We start from the raw sequence: 10,439 nt of genomic DNA, 5'->3' as shown, positions 1-10,439 counted from the left end.
TCGAAGCCATATTAACAATATTAAATTTTCAGTCTATATGAGAGTCTTTTAAACGATTAATCCAGAGCGTATAGTGAAAGTATTAAAAGTAAGAAAAGTTCCAAACCGGAAATCAAAGTCACTTTCACTTCATCTCGCTAGAAAGTATCATTCATCGCCATTTTAAGTTCACTTTCGCACAATCCAACCCAAGTAAAGGTAAGATCCAAATAACTCAAGTTAGAGTAGAGTCCAAAATAGGAAACAAAATTTCCAGGGTCGGTTTGTCTGCATATAGTCACTCACAATTAAATTTAAGTTGCAGCGGTGGCGGCGGCTCCTAGCTTCGCCGAAGCGAAGGCGTCCTGGATCGCGGAGATTCCTCGGGGCTCCGGAGGAGTTCTAACCTACATCGTCCACATCGGACGACTCGGGAACTCAACTCCTACCCCGGGCGGCTCACCTCGTCGGACGCAGCTGTAGCTGCCTCCCGCCTGTTTCTGCGTAAAAGCCGTAAGCGAGCATCAGCTGTCAAACGGCTTGATACCTTTCCCCCGGGCTTAACATCAGAATATTATATGTGAACCAAAGGTAGGTGGTTGCAGACCAGCACAGATGATTTGTGGGTTAGAATGTGCTGTGGTGGGAATTTTTCATGCTCTTTATCCTGACTGCTCTTATTTGCCTATCCTGTCCTCTTTGACAAGAGACTTATAAAAAGGTTTGCTACAGTTCTATTTCAATAGGGCTCAGCTTCTAATATTGGGAAGCTGACCTGTTTATACACAAGTATTCCCAGTGTTGTATATGTCAACTTTATGCTGGTGCCAAATATTAATAATCAGATAGTTGTCCACTCCTGTCCCAACTCCAAGCTATAAGGCAGTGGTGGCAAACCTATGGCATGTGTGCCAGAGGTGGCACTCAGAGCCCTCTCTGTGGGCACGCGTGCCATGCCTCGGAGATGGCGAGGGACTGGCCCCCACTGCCCTGGCCCCACCCACCCAGTCTGCCATGACCACTGTGGCCACGCCCACCCAGCACCCGGTGATAAATAAATGGGGTTTGGGTTGCAATTTGGGCACTGGGTCTCTAAAAGGTTCGCCATCACTGCTATAAGATATGGATGGTGAATTTATGGTCATGGATGATATTCATACCCAGAACTACCTTCTGTCAAATACCCTATTGGGAAACAGAAGATGCACTGGTGCTTATTACCCTGGATGGGCAGCACTTCTACCATCCTGAAAGGTGATAGAATTGCCAGATAAGATTGGCAAATGTTTCAGAATCTAATACAGAAGTGAACCCAAAAGTTGCCATTCCTTACTCTGCAGGTGTTTCTCTCTTCAGGAAGCAAGGTTACAACAGGGGGCTTTGCATTCAAGCAGAGGACTCTCATTTCACAACAGGAAAGACGACTCTGGACTGCTTTCAATTAAGGTTGCATTGTTACCAGGAAATGGTACTGCCATGCTTAAATTAAATGTGATAGAGAGGTTCAAGCTTCTTCCAGAATCATAGGTATACCCTTCCTGCTTTATGAAACAAACAAGCCCCTTTCTGAAGTCAGCTTTTTTTCCTTGAGGTCTCTGAGACAGCTTATCTTTCAGGGGAAAGGTAAAATACATTTGTAAATACCGTAAGTATTGAAGCACTGTTCATGTGGCTTTGCATGTGAATTTCCCGACACTAAGCCAAGATACTGGAAGGAGCCAAAGAAGGCGGTGAGGACATAAGAGATAATTTAGATATTTTTGTAGGGTGGGGGGATTGGAGAAATCTGACAGTCCCCTTCCCAATCACTTTTCCATGCTAGAAATTCCACTAAATATTAGGAAGTAAACATATAGGTTCTAAAAAGCAAAAGCTTAAGACATACCTACTTATGAATGTGAGGAGGTAAAAAAACAAAACAATTACAGTGAGGGAAAAAATTATTTGATCCCCTGCAGATTTTGTATATTTGCCCACTGACAAAGAAATGATCAGTCTATAATTTTAATGGTAGGTTTATTTTAACAGTGACAGACAGAATAACAGCAAAAAAATCCAGATTGATTGATTGCTTCTGTAGACAGGTGTCTTTTATACAGGAGCTGAAGGTTCGAGCTGCCAAATGTCAGCCTCAAAACCTTAATGACTGGGAGAGGATCTGCAAAGAGGAGTGGGACAAAATCCCTCCTGAGATGTGTGCAAACCTGGTGGTCAACTAGAAGAAACATCTGGCCTCTGTAATTGCCAACAAAGGTTTTGCCACCAAGTACTAAGTCATGTTTTGCGAAGGGGTCAAATACTTATTTCACTCATTAAAATGCAAATCAATTTATAACTTTTTTGAAATCCATTTTTCTGGATTTTTTTGTTGTTATTCTGTCTCTTACTGTTAAAATAAACGTACCATTAAAATTATAGACTGATAATTTCTTTGTCAGTGGGCAAACGTACAAAATCAGCAGGGGATCAAATACTTTTTTCCCTCACTGTAAGATGGGTAATACCAAAATGCCCCAAATATGTTGGCATCCGTCTCTGTTCTAGCTTCCCCAAATTTCTGTTTTTCTACAAGGCTAAGTTTCCCTTGTACCTTGTCAGCAGCTGCAAGCAGATCATCAGCCATTCTGTCAAGGTTAGGTGCCTTCCCCGTGTAAATGAAGCACATCATTTCTTTAAAAACTTCAGGTTCCACATCATTGATTTCAACTCGATTCTGCACCAGAGGGGAGAGGAAGATTATTCTTCTGAGGCAACAGAAAGCCTAAATTTGTCTTTTGGAAGGAATCCTCTCTGTAAGCAGGGGTGCAAATCTGCTTTTTATATATTAATATATTGCTGCTCACCTAGTGACTCTGGGCATCTCAAACCTTTCAGGTTGAAGGCTACATCTGGCTTTTTAAGTGAATGGCAAAGATTACCCTTCAAAAAGAATAGCTAAGGCTAAGGAAAAAGTTTAAATTTGATTTTTATTTACATTTTATTAAAAGTAAATTAATTACTGTTAGTTTCAGTGTAAACAAATGTAATAATTTTCACATTATATCACTGAAAAAATTATTTTGATTGCAAATTCTGGAATACTTCTGTGTGCCAGAGCCAAGGCTTAAGGCCCTGTCTTTACAGGGCCTGCTGTAAAGTATATGCAAACATAGGTTAAGTGTCATGTATTCCTTCTCTAGCACTACAAGAAGACAAAGTACAACTTCCCCCTTAATCTGGTTTTTCAATCACTAGCAATGGATGTTTTAGAATTGTTTTAAGCAGAACAGCTTCTCCAATGTGTTATATTTTATTTTATATTTTATTACTATTTTAAAGAATTACTTAATTTTTTCTTCCTTTTCTTAACAGTTCACACCACAAATTATAATATGCTTATCTCTAACATATCCTATATGCAAAGTAGTAATGGTGAAATACTTATTTGGACCCTGTCTCGGACTCTGTTCAGTTTCACCAAGGCTACCATCTCAGATTAGAATCTAGTGCTTCAGCTGACTGCTGGAAATAAGAAACTTAAAATCAATTGGCCAACTACACTGACATATTGTTTTGATGGATAATGATGGAACTCTACCAACCCACTATATAAAACCTAACTATCCAAGTTGCAATCTAGACTCATACCTGTCAACCTTCAACCGAATTTGGCTGCAGCCATCTTCGCTTCGTTTTCGGTTGCCACAGTAATGGGAGGGGGAAGATGTATTCTTTTAGTTTAGACATAACAATAAATTGTTCTGTGGTAACCAAGGTCAAGTTACCTAAGTTTTGGCGGGCTGAAGCTACCGTTAGAAAGCCCACCAAAGTGGTTAATTGGGGATTGTGATTTATGACACACTGCAGGGGTGGGGAGTTCAACTTGTTACTTTGTAACCTTGGGGGGAACTTTCAGTCTTGGTTTCACCTTTGTTCGTGCCGATACTATGTAGCCATTAAATGTGTTCTTTGAGGAAAGCAATTGCCTCGGAGTTCTTATTTCTACTGGTCTCATCTATCGGAACCATGATAATATCTCTTCTCTGTTACCAGAGCAAAATGCCTTGTCAACCTGGACACATTAACAACACTATATTTCTTTTCTGCATTGAGCCTCTCTTGTCTGAGTGAGACCTTTCTGGGTTGAGGTCAAAAGTCTACAATACTTTTTATGTACCTCTTTGGAATGCTACCAGACTGCTACCAACGCCCAGCTGGTCCCGATCGCTACCAGCGTCGTGCCAGCCCTGACCGTCGGCGCCCAGCCAGCCCAGGACCCCCGCCAAGGGTCTTCCATCAAGGGGGATTTCATCAACCCTAACACCAGTTGCCTGGTTTGCTGCAGGCTCTCTGGGACTGACAACCTGCAGATCCATCCCCCTCAAGCCCGCTTTCGATGGTGATCCCGAGGTGACTATTTTCCTGAACCAGGTGTGGTCTCATGTAAATCGTTACAGCCGTGCTTATTTAGACGATGTTAAAATGATTGATTCTATAGCCGCAAATCTGGAAGGGGAAGCCGCGGAGTGGATGGCTGCCCTACATGAGGACCAGGCGCCAGAGCTATGGGATTTAGATATATTCACATGCGGGCTGAGAACCAGGTTTGAAGATGAATCCCAGGCTGTGCAAGCAGAAAAGGACATCCACGATGTGAAGCAGAGGGGCCGGCCTGCAAGAGAGTACGTAAGAGAATTTCGAAGAATGGCGGGACGAATTAGGCAGTGGCCTGAACAGTCATTGATCCACTACTTCAAAGCAGGGCTTGACCACGATCTGTTCCAGATGTGCATCTGCAGGGGGAATCCCGATCAACTCCATGATTGGTACCGTTTGGCTACGAATTTGGATATCGAACTGACCCAGTACCACAAGCCTGCAACTTCAGGACCCCGACCAAGGCGAGATCCGGTGAGGCACCAACCATCACAGCACCCCCCACCTGCTGCGGCAACTGGATCCATTAGGGCTCCCGCTGGATCCCAGATCAAGTGCTTCAGGTGTGGGCAACTTGGGCATTGAGCAGCGGACTGTCTGGTACCTTTCCCTCCCCTGAAAAGTGCGACCACAGCCCCCATGAAGCCAAAGAGAAAACCTTGACTAGCGCGAGAGAAGGCAACCAGGGGCAAGTTGTACAAATCACCTCTTCTCCTTAGAAGAGGATTCAGCTGAGCGCCTGCCCGCACCTGATCCATACCACAGCGATGATGCAGAAGACGAACCGATGGTGAGTCAGCCTATCCCACCTTTTGCCCTTTCTGCCAAACTATTGGTACCTAAATCAGGGGCTCAGATGGATTTGAACGTTTTAGTTGATTCAGCCTGCACCCGATGCTTGATCAACCTCCCCACGGTACTTAAGCTGCGCATTAGGGCAAGACTGCTGCCTCTACCCATGAGGTTCGAGCAGGCTGATGGATCTCTCATAGGAGGAGCCCCGGCCACTCATTTAATTGAGCTAGTGCACCTAGAGATAGGGGAGCATTGGGAGCTAATCTGTTTTGTGGTGATCCCAAAAATGACAGAAGCAGTGATTCTGGGGCTAGCTTGGTTTGACAAATGGCGCCCTATGATCTGGTGGGAGAACGGAGTGAGGACTCTAAGACTAGCAACTGGACCTTCACCTCCTACTCTTATCAGTAGCCCATGTGAGAGCCAAAAGCAGCACCTGGAGACCTTGAAATCTGCTGTGAGTCCACCGCTGGGAGAGCCACTCATCCCAAGTGAATATAGAGACCTAGCAGAAGCATTCAGCAAGGTGGAATGCGATGTCCTGCCCCCCCCAGAACCACTGACTGCGCTGTTGAGATTTTACCGTGAGCCAAGTTACCCAAGCCAAAAATGTATTCAATGACCCCCCGTGAACTGAAGGAACTAAGGGCATACATTGATAAGAACTTATCCAGCTAGCAAAATCCTGAGTAGCCACCCCTGTGGTTTTCAAGGAAAAAAAAGATGGGTCGATGAGGCTGTGCGTGGACTATAAGGCGTTAAACGGTGTCAGCGTGAAGAATATGTACCCCCTCCTCTTGATGAAAGACATGTTAGCCCATTTGGCAAAAGGAAAAGTTTTTACCAAATTTGTTCTGTCCCAGCCTACGTCCGTCTTTGTTGCGTCACAAAAACAAACCCCTCTTTAACAGTAGGCTGGGAAAACCAACCCCTTTTTATTACAAAAACAGTCCTGATAAGTTTGCTCAAAAACAAAAACAACAGAATACTTTTCCAACAGATAATTGGTTAAAAAATCAGACAGAGCAGGAGTTTAAACAAAACATTCANACACAGGCTGGCACGGAATCACGACACTATCCCGCACCGCAGGGCCCTTCCCCCGGGTCTGCCGATCCGGATGCGGTCGGGATGGGAATTGGTCATGAAAGGCGGTCACCAAAGCAGGGGCATGAACGGTGGTCGCATCCTCCCAGGTGAACTCCTCCGGTCCATAGCCTTTCCATTCAATCAGGTACTGGAAGCGGCCTTTCACCCAACGGGAGTCCCGAATGCTGGCAACCTCGTACTCGGGAGCACTGTATCCATCACGTTGTTCCGGTGGGGGAGGTTCGGCTCGGCGGAGTGGACACGCCAGTTGCTCAGGGACCAACAGAGAATGGTGAAAGACCGGATGTACCCGCAGGGAACATGGCAGAGTTAAGCGATAAGCGACCGGATTGATGACAGCCTCGATTGGGAATGGTCCTACATATCGGTGGTCTAATTTCTTGGCTGGCCGGGTTGATGGTAGGTTCCTGGTGGACAGCCATACCTGATCTCCCACCGTTAGTGGAGGCGTATCCCGCCTCGACCGATCAGCAAACCTTTTGTAGTCAGCCTTGGCCTTCTCTAACTGTCGCTGCACCAATTGATGGATCGCCTGTAACTCTGCCATGTAGTCGTTCGCTGGTGGTCCCGGTGCGTCTAGTGGGGAAAGAGGGAAAAACCGAGGGTGATAGCCCACATTGGCTAAGAATGGTGTCATCTGCGTGGAGGTGTGCTGTGAGTTATTGAACGCAAACTCAGCCACTGCCAGATAGTCCACCCAATTGTTCTACTGCTGATTGACATAGCAGCGCAGATATTGCTCCAGGATCCCGATGACCTTCTCGGTCCCTCCGTCAGTTTGGGGATGATGTGCGGACGAGAGGCAGATCTTGACATCCAATGCCTGCATCAACCCCTGCCAGAAACGGGCTGTGAACTGGGCCCCTCTATCGGACACGACCCTATCAGGAAGACCATGCAGCCGGAACACCTGCTGGATGAACATGCGACCGGTGGTGCGGGCAGATGGCAAGCCACGGCATGGGATGAAATGCGCCATCTTGGTCAGCATGTCCACCACCACAAACACCGTCGTGAATCCAGAAGATGGGGGTAAGTCTGTCAGGAAGTCCATGGACACAGCCCCCCAGGGTCTTTTGGGTGTCGGCAAGGGCTGCAGTAGTCCTAGTGGGGCCCCTGTCGCTGACTTGGCCTGCCTACATGGGATACAAGATGAGACGTAGGTCTGGACGTCGTGTCGGACTCGGGGCCACCAGAAGGTACGGGAGACCAAGTTCAGGGTCTTGAACAGGCCAAAATGCCCCGCCGCCGGATTGTCGTGACACTGGCTGAGGATGAGTCCCCTGAGCGGCCCTCCAGGAACATAGAGCCGATCACGATAGTGGAGGAGTCCATCCGTGACTGTCCATGGGGAATTGGGCCCCACCTCCTCCTTTCGCTGAGCCACCCACCAATCCTGCTGCTGGGCCTCCTGAATCCGAGCCCGTACATCTATCGGCTCCCGCACCGCAGCAAAAGACTCAATAGGGAGCACTGTCCTGGGCAGAAGCTTGTCTTCTGCTCGGGAATATTCGGGCTTCCTGGACAGAGCATACGCTTTGATTGTGACCGCTGGGTACGTACGTCACCCGGAAATTGAACCTCGCAAAGAAGAGAGACCACCGGATCTGGCATTGGTTCAATTTTTGAGCGGCCTGCAGGCTTTCCAAATTCTTATGGTCCGTCCGGACCTCGATTTGATGACGCGCCCCCTCCAGATGATGCCTCCAGGCCTCGAACGCCACTTTAATGGCCAGTAGCTCCTTCTCCCAGATGGTATAGTTGCGCTCCGCCGGATTCAATTTCCGTGAATAGTACGCGCAAGGGAAGAGGGCACCGCCGGGCATCGTCGCCTGAAGTAACACCGCCCCAATGGCAATGTTGGAGGCATCCACCTCCACAACAAACGGCCGTTGCGGGTCAGGATGCTTCAGGATGGGCTCCTTCATGAAGGCTTCCTTCAAAGCCTGGAAAGCCCGTTCTTCTGGAGCGTCCCACTGGAACCGAGTCTTTTTCTGCAGGAGCCGAGTAAGGGGGGCTGTCACGGTAGCAAACCCGGGGATGAAAGTCCGATAATAGTTGGCGAACCCAAGAAGTCGCTGGACATCCTTCACACGACGTGGGGGTTGCCAACTCTGCAGAGACTCGACCTTACTCGGCTCCATGGCGATGCCCTAGGGAGAAATGCGGTGACCCAGGAACTCGATAGTCGTCTGGTAGAACTGGCACTTCTCTAGTTTGGCATATAGCCGATCAGGATGTCGTCCAAGTAGATCATGACAAACTGATCTAACAAGTCCCGGAAGATGTCGTTCATAAAGTGCTGGAACACGGCAGGGGCGTTGGTCAGGCTGAATGGCATCACCGTGTACTCGAAGTGCCCGTACCGAGTACCAAACGCCGTCTTCCACTCATCACCTGACCGAACTCTGACAAGGTTATTGTCGAGCCCTGCGAGGCTGACCCAGCCGGGTAAGGGAATGCCGCCAGCCACCCCGTCCGCCTTACCCTGCCTCCAACGTCCTGGGGATGCCTCGGACTGACCGTCATCGGTCAGATGGTGAGGGAGCCAGTCGCCGCATCGTTGGTTCGCCGTTGATCCTCCTCAGGGCTCCGCTGCTGCCGCCGCCGATGTAGACACTCCCCTCTGACGTCATCCCCCTGCACCTCGCAGGGCCGACAAACAGCTGAGGGGAAAGGCCGACGAACAGCTGAGGGGAAAGGGCCAACAAACGGCTGAGGGGGAAATGGCCGGGCGAGGCCTCTGCCCCAACGAGCTACGGCGGAGGAACAGACAGCTGTAGATTGCCCCCAGCTGTGTGACAGGACGGCAAGGACTGGGTTAGGGCCAGGTGCAGCAGGGCGGATGGTGGCTTGAGGGGCGGGGCGGTGTTAATGAGGGTGGGGCGGGCGCGTTTCCTATGTGCTGACTTTGAACTGAATGGAGTGCATTAAACTGCCGTTCGTCTAGCGTACCTGCTTGCTGGCTGTTGTGTGAAGCACCAAGACAGGACGTTTTGACAGTTATAAGCTCCACGCAAGTCCAGTTTTGTGAAGATCTTTGCCTCACGGAGCCGGTCCAAGAGTTTGGGGATGAGGGGCAGCGGGTATCGGTTGCGCACCGTGATGGCATTTAATTTCCTATAATCACAGCAAAGCCGCAATTCACCGGACGTCTTCTTGACAAAGAGCACAGGTGCAGACACTGGCGAGGACGAGGGCCAAATAAAACCCCGAGCCAAATTCTTGTCCAAAAAGTCCCGCAACGCGGCCAACTCGGGGTCCGACATGGAATACAAACGCCCCACTGGGAGAGGCGCGTCAGGGACTAAGTCAATGTGCGGGGGCAACAGATCCGCCTCAGTCTCGCTGAAAACATCAGCATAATCTGCCAATTCAGAGGGTAATGAGACCCCCATGGGCCCCTCTACCTGACCGGCACAGATGTGGCGGGTGTGATCCACGCACTGTAAGCTTGGAAAGGTGACCAAGTTCTGTGACCAATAAATCTGTGGGTCATGCGCCCGGAGCCATGCCAGTCCCAAGACCACGGGGAAATGCAGGTCTGATGTGATATAAAACTGGATGGCCTCCTCACGTGAACTGATGGCCATACATAGTGGTTGCATGGCGGCCTTAATTGGCCCAGACAGGAGCACTCGACCATCAATGGTCTCCACTAACATCGGCGGATCCACCGGGCATTGGGGAATCGCCCATTTAGCCACAAATGCTGCGTCCATAAAGTTCGTCGTGGCCCCAGAGTCAATCAAGGCATGGACGGGAATCCTCCTGGGCAACCTAGGGAGAATCAGGCGCGCCTCCAAAATCAAATGCCTTGGGGGTCCGTGGGCAGCATCTGAAGGGTGTGGCTCGGTGTTGCGGGATGCCCGACCCAAAAGGCCTTTCAGGTCGGGCGTGTGCCGTTTCCCGACAGGGAAGCAGATGGTAGTCTCGGAACAGGCTCAGTCACAGACGCCCCTCGTCGCTTCTTGGGGCAGAAAACGGCCAAATGCCCAGGGTCCCCACAGTAAAAACACAACCCCCCCGAACGTCACCTGTTCATCTCTGCCACCGATAGGCGAGGTCTGGCAGCACCTAACTCCATTGGCTCCTCCCTCTGGACCGGGGTCTCACGCACAACGGGGGCAGTACGGGTC

At 49.3% G+C, this 10,439-nt stretch overlaps 1 protein-coding gene across 1 annotated transcript in view; it reads right to left on the bottom strand.

The window, feature by feature from the left end:
- Window positions 1–8,829, bottom strand: part of LOC107298104 (speckle-type POZ protein-like) — a 16,260-nt gene extending 7,431 nt beyond the window's left edge. Inside the window, exons 1-2 of the mRNA XM_015827465.1 lie at window positions 8,788–8,829; window positions 2,570–2,692 (exon numbers count right to left, since the gene is read on the bottom strand). Of these exons, the coding sequence (XP_015682951.1) occupies window positions 2,570–2,692; window positions 8,788–8,829 (165 nt within the window). The remainder of the gene's footprint in view (window positions 1–2,569; window positions 2,693–8,787) is intronic.
- Window positions 8,830–10,439: the final 1,610 nt, after the last annotated feature.

This window comes from Protobothrops mucrosquamatus, unplaced genomic scaffold (assembly GCF_001527695.2).
Source record: "Protobothrops mucrosquamatus isolate PMUCROS unplaced genomic scaffold, P.Mucros_1.0 scaffold3715, whole genome shotgun sequence".
Lineage (NCBI taxonomy): Eukaryota > Metazoa > Chordata > Lepidosauria > Squamata > Viperidae > Protobothrops > Protobothrops mucrosquamatus.
The sequence above is the reverse complement of the archived record's forward strand: the minus strand, read 5'-3'. Positions and strand labels throughout refer to the sequence as shown.